At 39.3% G+C, this 22,829-nt stretch overlaps 1 protein-coding gene across 4 annotated transcripts in view; it reads right to left on the reverse strand.

Annotated features, from left to right (window-relative positions):
• The window catches only part of ATP8A2 (ATPase phospholipid transporting 8A2), a 349,977-nt gene that overhangs the window by 263,643 nt on the left and 63,505 nt on the right, over positions 1-22,829 (reverse strand). For 3 of the 4 annotated variants that reach the window (XM_055702611.1, XM_055702612.1, XM_055702613.1), the window contains exons 7-16: positions 21,416-21,489; positions 18,453-18,522; positions 16,818-16,945; positions 15,695-15,806; positions 14,860-15,025; positions 12,349-12,476; positions 11,100-11,177; positions 8,970-9,058; positions 8,172-8,216; positions 6,771-6,843 (exon numbers count right to left, since the gene is read on the reverse strand). In XM_055702611.1, the coding sequence (XP_055558586.1) occupies positions 6,771-6,843; positions 8,172-8,216; positions 8,970-9,058; positions 11,100-11,177; positions 12,349-12,476; positions 14,860-15,025; positions 15,695-15,806; positions 16,818-16,945; positions 18,453-18,522; positions 21,416-21,489 (963 nt within the window). The remainder of the gene's footprint in view (positions 1-6,770; positions 6,844-8,171; positions 8,217-8,969; positions 9,059-11,099; positions 11,178-12,348; positions 12,477-14,859; positions 15,026-15,694; positions 15,807-16,817; positions 16,946-18,452; positions 18,523-21,415; positions 21,490-22,829) is intronic. The other variant, XM_055702614.1, reaches the window with a different exon arrangement.

Below are 22,829 nucleotides of genomic sequence, written 5' to 3' on the forward strand. Positions count from 1 at the left end.
ATTCTAAAGTGCTTAGAGACACCAAGTCTCCAACTCCGTGAAGATGCTATGGCACATAAACCACAGGCCTTTGAGCAGCAAGTTCTGGCAACTGTAGATATAGTGACTTGAAATGAAGTCCCCCATCCCATTCTTCCTTCCTTTCCACTGCTGCCTCTGGCACAACATTCCCAGTCTCATAGCAGTCAGGAACGGTACTCAGCTGCCCAGCTCACAACCTGCCATATTAACTTAATCCACAGTTGACACAGGTCTTTAAGACACTTGGCTGAATCAGCTTAAGTGAATACATGTTCCCCTTCAACTCTGCTATACCCATAACATCCACAGTTGGCTGCTGTGACATAAGATGTTGATGCTACCATTTGCTCAGTGACAGCCAGACATAACTTCGCAGTTTTCCCTTTGCAGAAGGCCTTAGGTGACTTCGCAAGCTTACAGAATTTCTGCATATGAAAACATCATCTAGTTTTCAGAGTTTTCTTCAGCATAGTATATTTTATATATAAATATATATATATATACACACACACACACGGTCTGTCTGAAGAGAGCCGCTACAAGAACCAAGAGCATGACAAGGCCTGTTAGAACAAGGTCAGGCCAAGACCCTACTATTTTAATATTACAACCAAGATCAGATTGAGATGAATCCTACAAGATTTTAGTACAACAGAATCCAAGGGGTTTTAAATATGTTAAAAGACACTTCTACACAATTTATTCTGCTGCTACTAGTACCGGAATGTTTCACACCAGAAAAAAGGCTAGTGTTTACATGAAGTTTTCAGGTGAAAACTACATGCGGTCAAAAATCCTGATGTGAGAGACTTATATTACATGCATTTTTCTAAGAGTATATGCGGTATTACTACCTGAAATGCAGCACACGTATTTTATAAAACCCTTAAGTTACATAAAACTACCAAGACATTGAAGACTCCCACTTAGAGAGGTACTTAAAATGCAACTCCTCACAATTAGACCAGCAACATTCACAATTGGCTCTGACATGTTAATGCTTTTCTCCCCAAGCCAAGCTGTGTCGAAAATAAAACCAAACAGCTTTGTTGTAACTCAGTGACAAGACCGAGAATAGGGAAAAGCTGTTGCCTTTTTGTTTGTTTTTTCAATACAGTGCACAGGCTACATACTTGTGTAACAGAAACATGCATTGGCAATAGCAAGATTGAATTAGCAGGAAGTATATTACTATGAATGCCACAAAACAACACCAGCTGGCAAATATTGTGTTAACTGTTTACTGCTATAAACAAAAAGCAAGCAAGTAAAAAAGTGTAACAAAAAGGCTAAACATCCAATAGTTATATTCTTGTTTTACTTCACATACTCTGTCATTATTTTCAAATGAACTGTTTCACACAGGACCTTTATCTTTGCATAGTTGAACTTCTGAATTGTATGCTCACTTGCCACTCAAGTTAACAGTTGTAGCTTTTGACATGCTGGAGTGCAGAGGCTGCGTTCAAGAAAATGAACAGATGGAATATAATCAGGGAGTGGTGTGTGAAATGTTAAGACCACAACAAATTACTGGTCAGGAGGTTACCGCTACTCCATTATTTCCAGTGAAAGCAGTGAAAGTTTCATCTCCATCTCAAAACATACAGCCTACAAGGTTCTCATTTCAGCATCCATTCCTGCAGACCTTTGATGTCCGTCTTACACTTATATCACCTAGCCCCCACCCATTTTCATAGCATGTGTTCTATCAGTTGGAAACAACCTGTCTCCAGACTTTAATCCTTCCTACATATATATTTCTGCTTTCAAGCCAACAATGTAATTTGTTGCTGTCTGGCATTTTCACAGCTCACAATGTATTACATGGCAATCTTCCAATTCCATAGCAACAGATCAACAGAGGCCCAGCTTATCACATCAGCTCCTCCACAGCTGTCATTTGTTTCCTTTCTGTATTGTTCCAGCACTGACAACAGTATTTGTTGCACTGGCATGAATCAGGATAGAGCATTCAAACTCCTACTTCGGAGCTCTGAACAGAAAATTCTTTAATGGCTTCTGTGGCAATACATCCCTTGCAATGTGCAGAGTTTGACCCCAGCACAAGAAGTCCCACAGGTTAACAGATTCTGCTTTATTACTTTGTTCCCTTTACTAAAGCAAGTCTCTGCCATTTTAGTACTCACATTCTTACTGATGGTTTCTGTGAGACACTCCTCGACTGCTCATTTGTTAAACTCTGCTCTATTTCTTCCCACCCCATTTTTTGCTTCTATTTATCTGTAGCAGAAACTAAGTTTGCATATTTTAGTCTCTTGTTTATCTGTCCACAGGTAGCTCTCATTTTAAGTGCCTTCTCCCGCCCATTTTTCTTCCTGTGTGCCAAAAGCTCTGGGTGAAAGTTACTGCTTTCTCTTACTCCAGCAATCAATTAAACACCTGGTGTACAACCACCTATGCCAGCAATACACCCCACTGGCTAAGCTTACTTTGCACAATGCCCCTACAAACTGAGAACTACAGACATTTTGAGACACAGTTACACATTTCTGGAACCAGTTTCTATATTATCTACAAAGCATTATCTGCACTGAAAGCAAAGTTTCCCTATCTAGAAGGTACACCACTATCCATTAACAAGCAGGGCACAGACCACGGGTCAGGAAGCTCTATCACAAGTTTTCATCCCCTTCTGCTCTTCCTTATTCACTGCAATTTCTACCTTCAGAGTGAGAAGGGCAAGATAAGGACACGCATGACAAATGTACAGTTATGTAGCTCTGCAGAGTGCACCTTGCTCCTTTAAAAGGCTGAGTTTTGACTCCGTGTTTTGTTTTGCTTTATTCTAGCCAACTGTTCAGAGCCCAATAAAGTTACAAGGAAGTTGCATGTGAAGTTTAAGATACTCATCTCTCCTCCTACTTGTACCTGGATCACATCAGTGCCTACATCCACAGTATTTCCAGATGAGCAGGACTGACAGGTTTTTGAACAAATGGCCTAGAAATAGCCAATGGGATGTTAAAGTACAGTCTAACAACTTGAACTTGATAGATTTAGCACATTCTGCCTAGGACAGCTAGTAAAATACTTACCTACTTCATTACCACGGAGAATCATGACTCACCATCTTAAAAAGATGTGAGCTTCTTACTGTTTTGCTCATTAGAATATCTGGAGAGCAGTGTGAAGATCCAGCCATGCTGGACACCCCCAGAACAGTGAAGCTGGTAAGGCTAAAGGGGACCAAGACATTTCAGGAACAGACTCAAAGAAAACATTAATCAGCATTTGAATATCAACAGAGTTAAATGCAAGGTTCAAAAAACCACTGAAATGTGACCTGTGCTTGTAATTAAAGATACTGCCTTGTGCTTGAGCAAAAAAGTACTCCAGTCCCACGCACAGTAAGGGCAAAAGCAGGAGAGTGAAAAGTATTTCTCACTGAGCTATAACAATTTAATTGTGAGCTGTAAAACAATGTGTTTGGATCGTTTTCAGGCAATAGTTACGTTCTGAACTAAATCCTCCCAGAGGTTCTCACTACCTGAGTGTATTTCCCCCCTACTGTACTATAAATTACATTTTTCATTCCAGTAAGTAGTTATGGATGCTTTTGTGGTTCTGCTTTCCGAAGGAATTAAGAATCAGTTGTCAACAGTTGTCATTTCAACAAAGCCAGATAGGATAAAAGCGTCAGTTCTCACACACTTCACAAAAATTAGCAGATACAGTGGAGAGATCCAAATGAACACTTTCACTCAGGTAAAGACTCAACATGATCACAAGTATCTGTTCTGCCCGGCCAGCTGCTAAACTACTCATCACACATACTCACCGAATCAATTCATGCATCTGCAGCTATACCACGTGCTTGCTGCTGCTTGCACAAGCAGTCGTTTGAGTGCCACAGAAAAACTTCATATGTGAATTGGAAATTAAGTAGAAGAAGCTCAGAGTAAAATATAGAGAGATAGAGTCGTCTAGGATGAGATCCAAGTTTTAGTTCTGTCACTTCTTGATCTCATTCCCTGCACTCATACCATCAGGGTAAATAACCCCACACCAAGTTCATTCACAGCACATGTGCAAATCAGAAGCACCAAGATAAAGATCATGTAGCATATTCACCAAACATTTAAGTGTTTGGAAATAACTGATTAATTCTTATTCTAATAAGAGGTTACATCATTTTCCCCTATAGAAACAAGCCGGCATCATACTCTTGGCACAGCTCCACAGTTCATCCAACAGAAGCTGCTACAAAGAAAAAGCACAGGCAGACAAACCTAGGTACTTTCTTCCAAATAAAGTCCCCAAGGAGCCAAGTGAAACCTCCACATGTTTTCAAGACCAGTTATTTTTCCTTGGAACATTTCCTACAGGGCAATAATTCTTTAACTGTTACTCAAGAGTGGACTTGGCCATCACTTATTCCTCACACACCAGTGGTCCAAAAGACCTATGAAATTTAGAGGCAATACAGGTTGCTACAAATCTTCCTAGCAGATGGAAGAGAGTCTCATGAGGACAAGTACATAATTTCTTATTTCCAACCTGGAAAGAAAATTACTTGGCACTGAGACAGCTCTAAACACTTGCAAGTGGACTGAAAGAATAAAATTTTCAAGACCAGAGCAATGAACACTTACTGAGTGTTTGTGAGAGATTGCATTGACAGCTTCAGCTGCAAAAGGTCGTAAGTTCAAAGGTAGTTCATTGCCCAGCTGAGTATAGCACCATCTAACCCCACAAGGCACCTTGTGCTAGAACACTTCAGTTTTATCACTGCAGTTAACTAAATGAGTTGAGATTGTCAGACATCTACCTTCAAGTGGCATCTGCAGCCATCTACTAGCTATGAAAACTAATGCACTAAGGAGTTTCAGGTAGAAGGAAGCAGGTTATGCACCTTAACAGCTGACATAATGCAAAAAGCTAGAAACATGTGACCCTTCCTCCTCTCCCACCATCCTGGAATCCAGCCCTCATCTCACTGATGCAGTCTGATAAACGGACCTGAACTTCCTAAGCCAACTATCACATGCAGTCCTTGCAATGTTATGTCTTGTGCTAAATCACCACGTGTCAGTGGGTAGCATCTATCCTTTCGGTGCAGTGAGGCTGTGAGATTTCTTTGGTCTACACAAGGTAGACCTTCAGTCTTACCAGCAAGAAGTTCCCCACCCACCCCCGATTGTCTGAGGGCTGAGTTCAAACACTCAGTCAGCTGTGCAACTACAACACTATTCATCTGTTCAAGTTGTCAGCCAAAAGAAAGCTTGATAGATAAGAGTTCAGCCTGTGAAAAACAAAGACTTCTGAGCTATCTGAAGTGACACCTAAGGCAACTACCAAAATCCTCTATTTGCCTGCAACCACAGCAAATATTCCTCCTATCTCCCAAAGTAGAAGCTTTACCCAGACAATTAGAGACAACCCGAAGTTAAGGAGCCATCTCAAAGCTAGATGAAAAAAATCTATCCCACAGCCCATTTGATACACATCCCTTCTGCTGAGTCTGTTTAAAGTGTACCAAAGCACTTTTCTGTATAAGTGCCTAAAGCAACAGCCAGCAAGTAAGAGCTCAAATACACTTTATCTGCAGCCTGCACCTAAACCAGCAGCCTTCCACTCAGGAGTACCTGGAGTCAGTAACTGCCACAAACGTTAACTGTAGCCACACGTGAACAAACAGAACCCAAAGGAACAAGAGGAGGTAACCAAATCTTGGCTGCAAGTGATGCCCAGTGGGATAACCTTCCAGTGCAGACAATCACAAAAGTCACACAGGAAATCATTGTACATTGCCCTGGGGAGGGGCACCTTCCTGATGGTTAGGATACAGGAGCCATCTTCAAGCTCTATCACCCCAAGGAATATGTAGTGCCACACAAAATAATCAAATACTCCTTCAGGCATTTACATCATGCTGCATTTCAAGTTAAGCACTGTAAAGCAAAGCAGAAAGCAAAGCTTTGCTGCACACCAGCAGTATCTTGTAACTGTATTTTAGATGCTCATACTAAACTTAACCAGCCCAATTACAGAAGTTATGCTAAGGAAAGCAATCAGCTAACTGAGTTTGTATTTGCCAATGCCCAGATCCCCCACTGTGAGACAGCTTCTGCAGACGAGAAGGGTCATGGTTTTTTGCTAGTGACTTGAGTTGCCTGGTCTCCAGTCAGACACCTCATAGGTGCATGGTTTCTGAATAAGCAGTGAACTGACACTCTCCCTGACTAGGTTCCTTAAAGACACAGCAGTTCAGCTAAAATTACTAATCACTAAGTCTCAGGCTAAACCAAAGATTGCAATTAAGTCCCATCTCTTACATCCTTTACACAATCTGAACTCCCAGCATTTGCAGTATTCAAAGCAAGTCACAGACTAGAATTATCTTGTAATGCTCTAGATAACTGTTTAAAATATTATTTCAACAGTACGGATGTTTGAACACTAAGTAGTTTTTCTTCTGAAAGAGTTACAATTTCTGCTATCGTTTGCTACAAGACATTATCTTCCATATACACTAGCATATTTTAAGCTCTTTTATAGCTGGCTGTTATCTGCATCAATGCCACTGTTACCTTAATTTACTAGTAAAACAAGTGGGTAGAAAGGCACTGGGGGAGCTGTTTTGTTTCCTTTTTACCCCCCGTATGTTTTGCATGATATACCAGCAAAGCAGACTTGATCACACAAATAGATTTTTTTAGCATTCAATTCCAGAGAGACTTAGAAGAGGGTGTTAAAAGGACATGATAATCAAAGAACAGACTTACGTGGTCATTTTCGATGTTTTGCAGCAGTCTTGGGTCATCAAATTCACATGATTCACTGGTAGGAGGTAGCTGGCTGCAGAGCAAGGCAAGCATATTCAAACATAAGTAGCAACACTTACAACCTTACTACTTCATCTATTTTATTGGGAAATGAAGAAAAAACCTAGGATTCCACTGCCCTTGAAAATATTATAATAAGATAATGACTAATGCACAAACTGCTGAAAATGAGCAACAACTTCCTCAAAACACGAGCAAGAAATGCAAAATTGTTATACTTGAAAGTGTATTTGAGAAGATTCAGGTGTCAACACACCGCCTAGGACAGACATAGCACAAGCAACTTTTACTTGAAAAACATCCATTTCAAGGTGACTTGCTTTTCCAGTACATCAAAAATCAATATCCTTAAGCCCCCTCTCTACTCAGTGAGTTCTGCTTAAGGTTGATCCCTGGAGTACTTTAAGCCCAAGTATTCCAAATTTATACCTGGAACTAACTAGGAAAGTGCCATACAAGGCGAGAAAAGATTGTAATGAACAGCAAAATACTGGAAGAAAAAAAAAAAAAAAACAGAAAAAAAAAAAGGAGGCATTCACAGAAACTACATCTCAGCAGAAGTAGCAACTAGCCAGCAATACCATCATATCACCTTCCTAGAAGGTGATCATAGAAGTGAGCTGGACCAATTGAGAAGCCTAACTTAATTCATCAGAAAGTGGCTTTCCAACAACATTCAGTGTCTACCTGTTTCTTGGGTGCAAACTCACTTCTTAGCTATACTTGCCATGCAAAGCCACACCAGCCCTCCGTAGGCCTTCCTCCCTTCCTGTTCATCTGAACAGGATAAATGACACCTGCATAACACTTCTAGGTTTTCAGACCTTTCTGTAGAATGGGACAGACCCATCACCTCTATTCATTAAATCTCTGGATAAAGAAAAACAGGGTTCTCTTGACATGAGACACCTCTGTATCAAGCTCTTTCCCAGTTTAAATATTAAAACAACATTTTAATACTGAAGTTCCTTTTCTTGTCCTTGTCAGGTTTGAACTTTATTGCAGAATAACATTCAGTTTCTAGCTAAGTAGTAACGTTACTGTAAAGGTTACTCTTAGCTTCTAACTTTATTGTCTGCAATTATAACCACTGCATTAACACGCATCCAAGCCACCCCAGCCACTGCCTATCACTCAACTCCCTTCACCCATCATCTCTCTATGCAGAAGAGAAAATCCATCACCACCCACCAGCTTAGCATTAAGCTCCTGCTGGAAAAGCATTTTACTCTAACATAATGCTCCCTTGGGCTTCTTCCAGTCCCAAATTGGAAATCAGTCTTTATATAGACTGTCCCCACCCTGTTGTGTACAGAACACAAACACTTAAAATATATTTACCTGAAGTCTTCTGATGAGCGTTCCCTTTCCAGCTCAGGAAAGTGACTGAGGGATAGAAGAGAGAAAAAAGAACATTTATTCCACCTTGCAAACCAAAAAGTAGCTGTAAGGCAAAGATCAATGAGTCATCACACATACAAACATATGTTGGAATCACGGGTTCAGCTGTGCATACATTTGAATCAAGTTTTCTGCCTTTTGAGGTATCTAATTTAGTACCATGAAATTCAAATCTTAACTTGCACATTTAAAACTACTCATTTAAGACTAAGCAAAGACAAAGATTCAGTATTCAAGACTCAAAAGGTCAAGTGCTATGAAATACTGGCATGACTCAAAGGGATGCTTTTGAGTGAATAACAGAACAAAAACAGTAAGAAATTATCCCTCCCATACAAGGAATATTACACTACAGCTACAATTACAATTACACACTTGTAATGAAATCCTGGTTCATCTGAAGTAGTCAGAAACATGACTGACATCTGCTACTCTTGAGCTGCATCTTCTTCCCTCTGGAAAGGCTAGAAGTTATTTAGCACTTCTGGTTTAGTCTAAATCATGATCAGATAAGTTAGGGAGCAAGGGAGGGTTTTTTTACTTCATGTCAGACTCCCCAGGTTTGCATTTCATAATTTGCGTTGCAGGACATGAAAAGGAAAGCTATTAACTGAGACCACAAAATACATTAGAAAAACTGAAGAACAATGTTCTAATCCTGTTGATTTAGAAGTATGTACTATTAATACCCATACATTAAACTACAGAGTTTGGAAAAAAAAAAAAAGTCATGCCTACCCATATGTCACTCCAGCAATACTGCACTTCTTGAAGTTCATGATATTGCATGTTAGAGTACCTGTTTTATCAGAAAATAGGTATTTCACCTGAAAGAAAAACAAACACATTCTAATTTTCTACTTGCAAAGTAACAAACCCCTCGAAAATAGGTGAAGTATGAGGAAAATTGTGTGAGACATAGCTCAGATGTCACAATACTGGCAATGCAGGCTTGTTACAGCTTGGTTTGTCTTACCAAAGCTACAGCAAAATAACCAGTAAAGTTATTTAATGTCATTATTTCTTCTTCATCTCTAAATGCAGAAAAGCTCAAATAGTAGGTATTAATTGCCAAGGCTACAGTGTTGTCAGTACAGATACACATGCTTGTGCTACTTAAACATTCATCAAATCTTTCAACTGTACTAATATCAAAGAGCAAGACTCGAAATTAAAGCAAAGACTCTTAAGACTGTTGAAGAATCATTAGAACTTAACATGCTACAGAAATTCTGTGTTCCAAAGATCATCAGGTATTTTTTTAGGTTTTTTCTCCCCCCTCAAACAGTACTGGCCAAGGAATACCCTAGTTTAAGTCCAAGTGGTATTCTGCAAGCAAGCATAAGCTGCTTTTTCTAGTATCATCATGAGCAGTCCTGAAGTGCAAGATGCAACAGCCAGTCAGCACTGTCCAAGCTAATAATCCATTTACAGAAACCAGTGAATTCCTGCTAGAACTGGAGGTGACCCCAACAGAGCAGCACAACTTCTTGGAGCATTAGCAGACTCAAGATTCCCACCCTCAGTAGAACACAACAGACCAAAGTTGCAAGCTAAATTCCATCCTGTTTCACCTCTGCACCCAGTAAGATTTGAAACTAGCAACAGGTAGAAAAGGATGGTGCTAACATAGGAGTTAGCCAATTTCAAGACCATTTTGCCTAGAGTTGCAAAAAGCTTTTCCTCAATAGTTGCAATTCAGTGCAAGACAATGCACTATACTACTATTGAAGTGATCCTTTAGCTGTGCAGTACCCTGCTTCTGAACACAGCATTGGAGATTGACTTCTAACTTGCATAGGCTCTGAGTGGGTACCCAAACATCTGAGGAACTTCAAGTATATTCTAGCATATAAAATTTTTAAAATGCAGCTGTGAACACATAATTCAATTAATAACCAAAAATTCAGTCTTGTTAGACTCACTAGAAAGTAATTTCTGAAAACATATAGACCAACATTATAGATTATGCCACATAATATAGCCTACTTCAGACAGAGACATCACCATAATCTAGATATAGATTACTTTGATGTGAAGTTATTAAAACACAAATAAAACTTACAATCCTAAGGAAAAGACAGTCTAATTAAGCAGGAAGAATACTGACTACCACTGTATTGAGCAGCACACAATGTTTAGGTATTTTACACACATAAACATTGTCTCCAACACTAAATTCACACAAATTATGACATTTGATTGGTTCAGTTACATAGCTAAGACTTTGGTGGTCAAGTAGAAAAGCTAGAATTTCTTAGTGGTACTACAAAACTCCAATGGCAAAGTTGTGTTTCCCAGTAACCTTTTTCTGGAAAGCCCTTCCATTTTGAAAAAAATATCTCTCTTACAGAAATTTTAAGAAGTCTCTTACAACAATTACAAGTTAATATACAGTTATCTTTATCTGAAAGGACAATAGAAGTTCTTGAAGAAGCACTATCTAAATTAGGAATAGAATTGCATTTTTTTTGACTTTCATTTCCTGTGAGGTGGTCAGAAACACAAAGAACTAAGAACATAGACTGAGGCTGTTGGCCTGCTCTTCAGTCAAACTTAGTCCCGTACATTCTGTTGCAGTATAGACAGTCACAGCCACAGAGCATCTCTCCAACATACTTGAAGGAACAAGGCAATTCAGAGTGAACATACGAAAGATTTAGTTTCCTGACTTAAAAGTGCTTATATGACCTTGAATTTAATCCTGGGATCTCATTTCACTTATAAGACTTGGAATAACAAAAGTAAAGGCATCCTATGAACCTGAACCACGGAGCAGCAGAATACAGCAGATTTGTACAGTGTGCTCTCATACCTCCCATCTTCCCCGATCATATCACAAACCTAACACCTAAAATGTTTTCTTACCTGCCCAAGTTCCTCATTAAGGTTTGAGGTTCTGGCCATTGCAGGTGTATCTGTTTCAGGATAATACATATCTATGTCCTGAAATGAGAGCAAAATTAGACCTATGCTATGGAAATTAAACACTGACATCTCCAGTCTTCTTTTAGCCAGCTCCAACCTGGCTAGATAGACTTAATTCCATTAGTGGAGGTTCTGAAGGCTTGAGACACAAACAGCATCCCAGGCTGAAGAGGGGCACCTCTTCTCCAAACTACACTTCCATACTACATCTACATGAGAAAAGCCAGATTCAGTTAAAGGTAATTATGATTTTCTTTACTCTATCTTTATTTAAGAGTTCAGTAGGAAGAAGTTATAGCAGGCTTCAGCCATGCTAATCATAGGTCTTCCATTACAGCAAAGCAACATATTGTAGTCACATCCATGACTGCAGAGACAATTTGAGCAACTGAAATCATCTCCTATTGCTACATTTAATTGTGAGGGTCAACAGAACAGCTGTTACACGAACAAAGCAATTTCTTATAGAAGCTGTAATGCAGTGGAGATACTTAACTACGCAGCTTGGAGAACAGACACAAGTTAAACCTTATTTGCTTGTATTTTAGAGGAAACATTCACTTTACTGAAAGTCCAAGGATACTAAGCATACCAAGACAAAGTATTTCTCTGTTTTGTTGAGCTCAAGACAGACATTACTACAGTATTTTTGTTCACAACCGGAGAAATACACTTAAAAGTTAAAGCTTGCCTGAACAGAGGGATCACCACTTTTTTCACAAGGCACCACCAACTCCTCTCCTTACAAAAGTACTATGATTCATACCAGAGGTGACCTCAAGGCCAGCCTCCAGATTTAAAACAAAAACCCCACACACTACAAAAAAAAACCTCCCATACCCCCAAGTCTATTCTTTCCCTCTGCTGTGGCTGAGAGAAGCTATAAGGTACTGAGGAGTTTTCAGAAGATAATGACTGAACATGAGTCAGCTGAGAGACCTTCAACCAGAAGAGCTGTGCCTTCATTCTCATCCTGAGAGCCTAAAGTTTACAAGAGCAATCATTTGCACAGGGGACCTTCCTACAACTAAATTTTTTAATTTCCTGTGGAACACGGAAGTAAAACCTCTGAACTTCTCCCTGCCTTTCCCAGAAGTTGCATCAGAAAATCCAGTGAAAACTTATGGGTGGGTTTTTTTTAATGTCACTTTCTAAAACTGACATTAGTACCTTTATTATTGTTACTTACCCAATTTATAAAAAGAGCCTGAGTAAACTTGACAACTTCCAATGTCACCAGAAGACTGATTGGAATAAGGTTGTTGTACAAGATTATAAATGTCAGCAGATTGTATCCGAAGTTGACAGACAACATTTCTGTGGACCAAAAGACAAAAGACATCAGCAGACAGAAGGCAGAAGCCTCTAAGCCTAAGTGGTACAGTACAGGGACAATCATCTCTCTGCATTTGCCATAATCAGATGTAGTAGTGTTAAACCAATTCGCAAGTGTGTTCATACCTACTACAAGAGTCAATACTTATTTCAGTAGTACATATATAAAACACCCACAGAACACATGCCTGGATACGCAGCATATTATGCCAGGTGAATGGCAAGATTGGTGAGAGGCTATATATTAGAGAACAGAACACTTTCTGAACAGTTTTTGCTTAACAGATGGTGAGAAGTATGGTATTCCATGCTCTAAATCTGGGTTATGGATTTATCTGATTTGTCAACTGCCCCAATGAAAAGCCACCAATATCGTTAGTAACATAACTTCACCTTTCATAAAGTGCCTACTTGTCTCAGTAGAGTTGGGGAGGGAACTAAATTTCATTCTAAAATCTGCCAGAATTGGCACAACCAAGAAGTTACTCACACTAAAGAAATTTAAGAGAACAAGCTGACCATTAAACAGACATCTAGTAAATGAAATATGGCATCCTGCTCAGGCAGGAGAGCTATGATCAATAGTGACAACGTTGGGCAAGTTGCCCAAATAAATCTGCAAGCACAACTGGTGCTAAAGGGAAGGGAAAGCAGGCAGGAATGGACAAGGCTGAGACACTGAATCAATGTGCCCGTTCACTGTGCAACCCACAGCCTTTCCTCGCATCCAAAGCCTCTGCATTTCTCTGTTCTTCACTTTACTAGAAGCTCAGGGAGGCACTTCAATCGGCATGCAGAGCTGCCAGCACAACAGTCACTGCCCACAATTAGGGGTTTTCAGCATTAAAAATCAGTTAAGGCAGCAGGGGAGCAAACTAGAAGAACACAGAAGCCAGAAAAAGTTGCTGAAGCCCAATGAAGATCAGAGCAAGACTTGAAATTTGGACTCAGGCACCTCCAAGTGCGAGTACACATGAAATCCATTATCTTCTATCAGTTCACAGAAAGATTGGAAGTACACTTGATATTGGGAAGGGTTTCTTCAATACAATCTTTACAGCAATTAACAGATTTTTAGTATCTACCTGCCTAGCCTGAAAAAGCACCTTTCCCATGTGTGTTAGTAATAGAAGTGACAGAAATGGTGCATTCAGTTTACAAAAAAGCATCTGTAAAGACAACTATGTCGCCCTATTTTATTACAGGTTGCACCTGTTCTGCATTAGCACAAGTTCAAGAGTTTGTCCAATTCATCTTTTCCAGTATTACTTCCATCATTGGAAGGCACCAATTTAAACTTCCTCATTAAAAAGCAGGAGAGAGGATGGAAGAAATTGAGTTGCTGATATCGCTACTAGAAGATATCAGAACTACCAAAACCCAGAGTCAGATAATTACAAGGCAGTTCCATGCTCTTTCTACATGATTTTTTTATTACTATGAGAATTGCAGTTCTTGAACTGCAGGAGACACCCTTTGCCATCTGTTCTGCAATAACCATTAGAAAAACCATTTGCAGTTTTGAGAATTGTTTTCAGATCGGCATCTCAAGCTGTTTGTAATAACATATTTTGTAGCTAATGTAGCCACCTCAAGTCAGAAGTCTACTGGAGAGCAATTTATTTCATCCTTAAGTGTTTGCATAAGGCCCATCTTTCTTATGTGAACAGTCATTTCAAGGAGTATGAATGAAATAAAACCCTTTAAACATAGTAAGAGATCAGTTTCCTTATTACAAAGTAACAGAACTGAGAAGCCAAAGTAACTAAAACGTTATTCAATAAACACAACATCACAACATCCAGCATTTAAGTTTTCTCCACAACAAAAGCGAATCAGCATTTCTGACTGAGAAAATAGCTAATGAAATCCTTTGCTTCTATATGTAAGCGTGAAGTTCAAGACTGTATTAGACTGATACCCACTATCCTGCAACCAGGTACAGGCAAACATGATACATAAGGCCACAGTACATTACCTGCTCTGAAAGCCAACTCATGTGTGGCATCTCCACAGAGCTTAAAGAACTTGAACACCAAATATCCAAAAATAACTCTTGCCCCTTTTCAGTCCTGCTCCCTGGGTGATAGCCCAGTGATATTTACCTAACCTTTAGAAGGTTTTATTAACAGAAGCCTCACTAGAAAATTCACTTATACCAGCCCATTCAAAAAAAAAAAAAAAAACCCAAACAAAACCGAAAGACAACAAAACACACAACCACACTGGGCCATCAAAAAGGTAGCAATGGACTTCTCTTGTATTTCTTTCTTAGTTTTTATTTTATGCATTCATTCAGCAAAGCTAAGAGGCCAGCCAGCCCCTACAGTCTGACACATCCCTAGCACACTGCCTGCATACTCACTGTTGGAGCCAAGGTACCAGACGACTTCACCGTGTGTCCTGTTCCATAATAAGGCACCTACAGAACTCACAAGGGCCATTACCAGAAGAATACAGAACAAAACCAGGATCTGCATGTTGGTCACTTTCTCCACATTTGATCTCTTCAGAGGTGCTTTGGTTGAATTCTGAACAGCAGTTAAAAAAAAAAAAAGGAAGTCTGGCAATGGTTTATACAAGAAGAAATTGCAGAGGCAAACTCAGACTTTATTTTTAGAGTCCATTACAGAACTTGCTACTTCAACTGTTTAGCTCAATATGGTAAGAAATAGGAGCCAATACTCCTAATGACTCAAACTGACTGAAGATCAGAGGAACAGAATGATTCAGTTGTAAATATTCATCTCCTGGCTGTTCAACCCACTGGTAGTCAGCACAGGTGAGCACCACATACATTTTTCTGGTTCTTTCCAGACACTCCCTGCCATTAAGTCAATACAGAGACTGCAGACCTTATTATATCCAAGTGCTAAAACTAGAGGTGGCCATTACTGTCGTCTCAGCTGTTAAACCTTACTTTTAAATGTTGTCCAGCTGTCAGATAAGTTAAAACAAATTACAGTTAGTTTTGCTTACGTATTGAAGGGTTTTGACAGGAATACTTCAATCAGTCTTTACACACGTGCACACGCAACCTCAAGTACAACAGTATCCTTATATTCTCCAAGGCCTCCAGGTTTTGAATAGCTACGATGGGTCAAACCATTTCATAAAATCAAGTCCAAAAGACAAGCAGAATACAGGAAACATGACCAGCTTCCACAAGAACATGCTCTAGATCTCGTTAAACACTTTACCTGCATGAGTTTTGTATCATGTCCTGTATATACAACAATACCCAAGACCCACTGAGTGTTTCTCAGTTGTGCACCTCTTAGCAAGATCTGGTCTGGACCAACAGGAACTGGGCTGCAAAGCAAGAAGTACATGTATCTTTCAATTCTTGGTAACACTTCAGGAAAGTAATTCTCCTTTCAGCCTTACTCCCCCCTCAAAAAACCCTGCAAACCACAAAAGGAATTAAGTAACATAATGAACTTAAACTGCCCACACAACTTGAGAGCATTTAAACCTGCGCAAGCCTAATTCCTGCTGAAGCACAGTAGGGCAAAGGTGATACAAGGAAGCTAGTAACGCAAAACTCAAAACTTGTGGCAGTCACAAGACTCCTCTGCACTTTACCTCTGTAATATGTTCCCTCCCACATCAAGGAGAGCGAATCATCACAGTTGCAAAGAGCCCATCCACTGCAAGCACACTATAACTTCATATATCCCGTTAAAAAAAGTATTTTGGATAACTATTACCCGTGTGATTTTCAAGTGGGATGCAAACGACCTACTACTCTTGCATCTGTCACAGCTCAGATCAGTTGCCCAAGGAACAGTTTTTGCGCAGGAAAACAGGTACGGCCAGACAAAACCTCTGTGTTCCTACTGACCTTTCAGGTTCTATGAATTCAAGTACTAAAACCAAGTTCTTTTCTTCAAAGAGTTGCAACATATCAAAGACACACTGATAAAGACTCCAGATTCTGGGATCATTTTCCTCTATAGATCAGAATTTGGTGCAGACTTTGGCCACGGTTGGAAGGGAAAGGTTTCCCATTTCCTCTGCGTAACTCCTGCAATGAGGCCCTAAAAACCCCAACCACCTCCCCAATTCCTCCTTCTCTTTAGATAGTACTTTTGATTAAGAAAACCACTATGATTCTAAAGAAACAAACTCTCCCATAACAAGCAGGAGACTCAGAGTGACACAACTTTGTTACCTTATACTGGCAGATTCTCTGATTCACAACTTAATTACTGCCCTTGTCTCCTCCAGCAAAAACATGCATGTGCTCAGCATTGCAGACTGAAAGAACACAGGAAACATTTTTCCTAACCAAATGTATTTATGGCTTTTTTTGTTAAATACCTTTGACCATCTAAACGCAAGTTTCCAGTGAAGTCATAAAGATGACGGTTGGGTCCTTCACATTCTATCCTTCCAGATACTTTCATCAATTCTTCTCTTGACTGGAGACTAGCTGTTTGAGACAATCCCTGCAGAGACCAATCCAAAGGAGATTCTTGTCAAAAGTTGTTGTTAGAAGGCAACCTAGGAAAATGGTGCTTTTTTCCAACATCTAAGATACCAAATGTAATAAAATATGTACAGGTTTCCTACCAGGTTTGTTGGTGGGGTTATTTTAGGGTTTGGTGTTTTTTTACTTTTGTTAATGGGTATTCAACAATTCTTTCCTGCAAGGAAGACTCATTGTGAAAACTTAGGATCCTGCTTATATAGAAGTGGCTTAAATTCCACTACAGAAGAGCCTTATACTACCTACACAATCTGCCTGTAATCAAGAGCAGCAAAATCCCATCCACAAAGCACAAAGTTGCACATGTGCCAGAGGAAGTAGGAGACAGTATAAACAGGCCTGGCTTTTCTCTCAAGGTATAGGTTCACTGATGTGTTACCATTGCTAAATATAGTCACACCTAAGCGTAGTCTCTCATGTCACTGCAGCCAGTACCCTCTGATCCTACTCAAGGTTAACTATCAACCCATCATGGAACTGTAACCTAACATATTACTACTCCATCGCAGATACGCTATTGCTTTTCATCTGTCTAGGAACATCTCCACTTGGTTAAGAGCAAACCACTTACTGTTTCTTTTGCCAGACCTTGACCACAGGATGGCAAGCCAGAACAACATCTGAAAAGGCCCCATGGCCTTAATTTTGTATTTTAAGCGTGGGTCCTGAAACAAAATCTGACAGGACCTCAAGATCTGATCTACTGAGCTGAAACACAACACTAAGTCACATGTCTACTAAGGTAGTAAATCAGCAAGTGTACAGCTTTTTAAAAGCAAGTCATCTGTTTCAAATGCCTAATCCAAGTTCATTGCTTAGTACTGAACCATTTCTAAACATCATAATCACAGTATTTCTTAAACTACAAATACCCAAACAAATTCCACTACTTACCACAAAAAGAGAACAAAGTAACTTAAACATACAAAAGGTCTTTTTGAGCACTTCACAGGGGCAGAAGCAGACTGGCACTTGACAGCAGAAACTGCAGCTCTCATCACAAGCACAGCTGATTTTGTGTTTTGGTTTGGTTGCTTGTGGGGTGGGGTTTTTTGGGGGTTTTCGTTGTTTGGTGGGGTTTTTTTTTTTGGGGGGGGGGGAGTGTTTTTCTGTGGTTTGTTTGGTTTTTGTTTTTTGTTTGGTGGGGTGGTTTCTTTAATACAGCACAGTTCCCACTTACTGGGCCTCCAGCAAAACACAGCCGAGATCTGCTTGATTTGCCTTTGTGGGCTTATAATACTTCCTCCAGAGTAGTTCCTTACACTTGCATGTGAAACATTATTGCTTGGGTTTGTATCTGTTGAAAAGGCAGCTTACAGCCACCTGAAAAGAAATATGCTTTTCAAAATTAAATAAATAAATAAATAAAAAAAAGAGTACTTCCACTGCTGTTATGCAAGCTAGAGTCTGCTTTGTAGCTAGTATTAGATACCGAACTGGGGAAAAAGTGAAATTGTTTGGTTTACCTGTCGTATTTTAAGATTTGTCTCCCCGTCGAGATTAGCTGTTTCAATATAGCACATGGCTTGTGGTTCACTGTAAGAAGCATAAGATTTTCAATATTAGTACTTCTTGTATACTGCATTTCCACTAAAATGACCCACAAAATACTTCAATAGATTGCAGGAAACAAAAATCCATATTGGTGGTATATGATCATGGAAGAACCATCTGAACATACATACTTCAAACATGTATTTGAATAGGAACAAACTATAGAGAAAGTCTAAATCAGAAGGTTAACAAGAATTTAACGAATCAAACTAAGATGCCTGAAGTGCACTATTTTACATTGCAATCCATAACATTGTTTCAGACTGCAAGAGTTGTAGGTAAAATAGTAAGTATTTAATAGTGTATAAGAAAAAAAAAATAATATGTGCATGATGAAGAAGGTAGCATGCTCTGCTATCAAGTACTGTCCGAGGTCTGTGCACACTAAAGGTCCTGGACACAAGACCACCTTAAAATTAAGGGACCTGTGGAGGTAGGTCTGAGGCCACTGCTAGTCAGCCTTTTTTTTTTTTTTTTTAATAATCAGAAAAAGGCACAGTAAGATTAAAACTGAAGGCTGTGATCTACATCTTCCAGAAATGCTTCTGCCCTTTCCAATAGGGGCAAAAAACCCCAACACACAGCCTTCCTCACAGAACCACATTTTCCTTTAGCTCATATCTACATCTAACACAGAGAACCTCTGCATAGATAGCACCTGTGATAAGGAAGGATACTTCTATCATGGATCCTTTCCTGACATGCCCCGTAAGATTTAAAACCTCTTTATGGCACAACCAAAACTTTTTTCCTCGAGTGTCTTATCAGGCTGCTAAGGATTATCAGTTTCTCCTCTGCACTCAACTGCCTCTTCAACATATGACTTCCCGTATTCTTGAGATGTTGCAATTTCTTTTGCTAAGTAACCCATTGCTTTAACAGCAAATGTACTTAATCAGCAGGATAGTCAGAAATAAAGGGTCCTTAGGACAAAAATTGTTAACAAACAGGTACATTTATAGTAATGTTTGTGGGTTTGTTTTTTTTTTTTACAGTAATAAGCTGGATTTTTCTCTCCAGAAAATTTTCTTAAAAAGAAGTTCAGAGTCTGTTATTTGTCTCCTCCTGTACAGACAACCTGACTCCAAACCAAAGAAAGATACAGATTAAGTCCAGCTTGATTCCGATTTTAGTTCTGCCACAGTCACTTCAGCTATAGTAGATAAGGTGTTTAACTCTGAAGGGAGACCTCTTAATACAATTCCTCTTATTTCCACAGACATGCAGATGTGTTTCCATACAAAGTTGTATTTGCATTCAAATATTTTTTTCCTTCATGTAAATTTATTATCTAAAACTCATTTGATATCACTTTTAATTGGGGAGGGGGGGAAGATTACAACTGTTAATTTCACATCTAACAGTCAGCTCAGACAGAAAATTAACACATACAAGCAAAAGACCCCACCCCTTCAGAACATGCAAAGTCTTCTGGTGAACTGAGGACACTTAGTATTGTCATTTAAAAGAACCATGGAAATAATACCAATTCTAAAGCAAAACTGCCACAGAAATTGCTATTTTCTTCAAGCAAAGCTTCTCCCAAATCAACATACTTCAAGTTAAGTTCTCCAGTTATTGCGTGATTATCAATGACAGCAAGTTAGTAGTCATGTAGAACAAAAAGTTTATCCATGCAAGTTAAGAAATAAATCAGAATGGGTTTTAGTATGATAAATTTGAGCTGAAATTCTATGTAGAACAAACATTACTCTGTGCTGAAACAGCAAGTTATTTATATCAAACTATAGCCTAACTAACTGCATATTAAATTTGACAACTACTTATTTAAAGTTTGGGGCTTGTTATTAAGAAAAAACACAATATTGTATACCATGGAATCAAGATACCTCTATCCTCGATCATGTGACAGTTCACAAGGACTGAGCTTCCCCATACAGCTTTCAAAAAAATTAAATTCCCCAGGAAAGGCACAGGCAAGAAGGATGGAGCAAAAAAACCTTAGAAAACAAGTTCACTAGAAGTTGGGACATTTAAGAGCTATAACCTGAAGACCAGCACAACCTCCAGTCACTGTTGAGGAGCACGGAAAGGGAAGGAAATCATGGAAAACAGCAAGGTGTCATAACATTTGGCTATTCAAAAAAAGCATGTCCAAGAACAGCAATTTGTGCTATTATCTCTTGTTTAAACCTCATCTAAATGGTCTTGATTTGGCCTTAGGTTGTTGAGCACGTTATAGAACCTACATTGGCAGCCAAGTACCGCTCAAATGTTTTTAGGAACTAACAACCAAGCTTGGCTTGCCAGTATGTTGATAAAGAGAAGTTGTCCTGTATTTCACAAACTAAAATGAGCAGGACTCATGTACTGTTGCTACCCAAGCTAGGTATGGGCCATACGTGCACTGTATCAAATACAAGGAGTAAACAAATCTAGCCTGCAAAAGAGCTTTTGGGCTTTTTATTAGATGCCAGCTGGGCTAGCCTTTTAGTTTGAAAGGGAAATATTTCCTGAGGAACAGGAAAATATAATGGACAGTCAGTGGAATTAGTTGGAAGAAAATTTAAGCTTCCTTAATTAAATGGAGAAATTCTCAGAAGACCATAGAGCAGCTGACCACAGGAAGCTTTTGTAACAGACTTAAGCCTTTCAAACTCAGTGATACACTTAATGAATTACAGGTATATAATACTAAGAAGCCTTTAAGAAGCCTTCTTTAAGAACCTAGCTACATTGATACGTGAATCATTGCCTCGTAAAGCACTGTTTTGACATTGCTGAAGTTTTATTTCAGATGTGGAGAAGAATTAATGCCATCTGATGTCTGCTTTTATTACCATTAAATACAGAGTTTTGAGTCCTCTGCACCTCAGTTCATCAGACACATCATTTCCACACCCATTCAGGATACCTGGAAGATATAATGATCATGTCTGCTGGAAGATGTTGCCCATTGGTGACCTTCACAATATCTCCTACTGCTACCTGTTGAGTCAGGGGCAGGAGTACAGTAGCATGGAAAAGAAAAACAAAGAATTCGCTTGTCTGGAATGTTAGTTCGTTATTTTCTTTCACCCAGTCAAAAGAACAGCATCATGCACAGAACAGCTACAGACAGTGCTTCTGAAAGTCAGAGTACTTTTCACTGCAAGTTTGGAAGTATCAAAGCCTTCCCTTTCCTGAATGCAAAGTAAACATATCTCTGTAGAAAAAACTAGATACACTTTATCAGGAAGCGTGAACTACTGCCACTTAGGTTTAGTTAAAATTACTTCTATAGTCCTGCCATTACCCAAATTTGAGGGTTTTTTTTTTTAACTCTTATTTAATGTACAGAAAGTTTTTTCCTATTAAAAGTTACCTTTAAACTTTACCTTCCTCAAGTTTCAAGAGTTTCTCCTATTCCTTCTCTACACTACTTACCTACCCAGTCATCACTATTCCTCTCCCTTAGCCCTCTCTTCAGATGCACTGCTCGTACTAGTCACTAGCAAGGAGTATCATCTCTACAGATAGACATTAACAGCCAGTTATTCCCTGACCTGTAGTCACTTAAGATGTGCAAAATCCTGACTTCTGAAGTACTGAAGACCGAAGAGATGCCAGCACCTTTAATGGGAGTCACACATGCATGGGAGTTATTCTAAAAAAGACCAAGTACCACTCTCAAAACAGTAAGCCAGGCTTGCCTGATGAGTATGAGGCTGCTCAGCACCAATGCAGTGGTGAGAGTCTGAAATGAGCTTTAAAATATCCCTAACACATTCATTCATAAAAATTTAAAACAGGTGGCATGTTTGAATAGGCAGATGCATTAGACTTACTCTGATCCCACTGAAAACAATTTCCCTACTAAATTCAGCACAAGAAGAGACTGGAAGTCTGCCTTAAACAAGGTAGATATGTAGAACTGTTATTCCGCAACAATAAATGCAAGCCTAGGCAATACGCTGATGCAGGCCAATACAATAAATGATTAAGGGTCTAAGAAAACCAGATTCCAGGTTCAGCTTTGAATATCTCACAATTCAGTGTTCTCACTACAAAAAGGGCATGGAACAGCACAAACATGCATCAGCATTACCCATCAGACTTTCTGGCATTCTCTGGTTTCTACTATAACTTAATACTTCAGCCAGATTAGGTCTCATTTCCTGGAGATTTTAAAACTGTGTACTTTTTCCTCCTTTATTAAATAACAAAGCTAATTTTATCCTTTAAAAGGCATTAAAAGCCACAATTACATCAACACATCCTGAGGGATTTCAGCAAGTTCTAGAAATAAAGCTAAGCAGGTCCTGGCACGGGGCTTCAGAGAACAGGGG

This window comes from Falco cherrug, chromosome 2 (genome assembly GCF_023634085.1).
Source record: "Falco cherrug isolate bFalChe1 chromosome 2, bFalChe1.pri, whole genome shotgun sequence".
Taxonomy (NCBI): Eukaryota; Metazoa; Chordata; class Aves; order Falconiformes; family Falconidae; genus Falco; species Falco cherrug.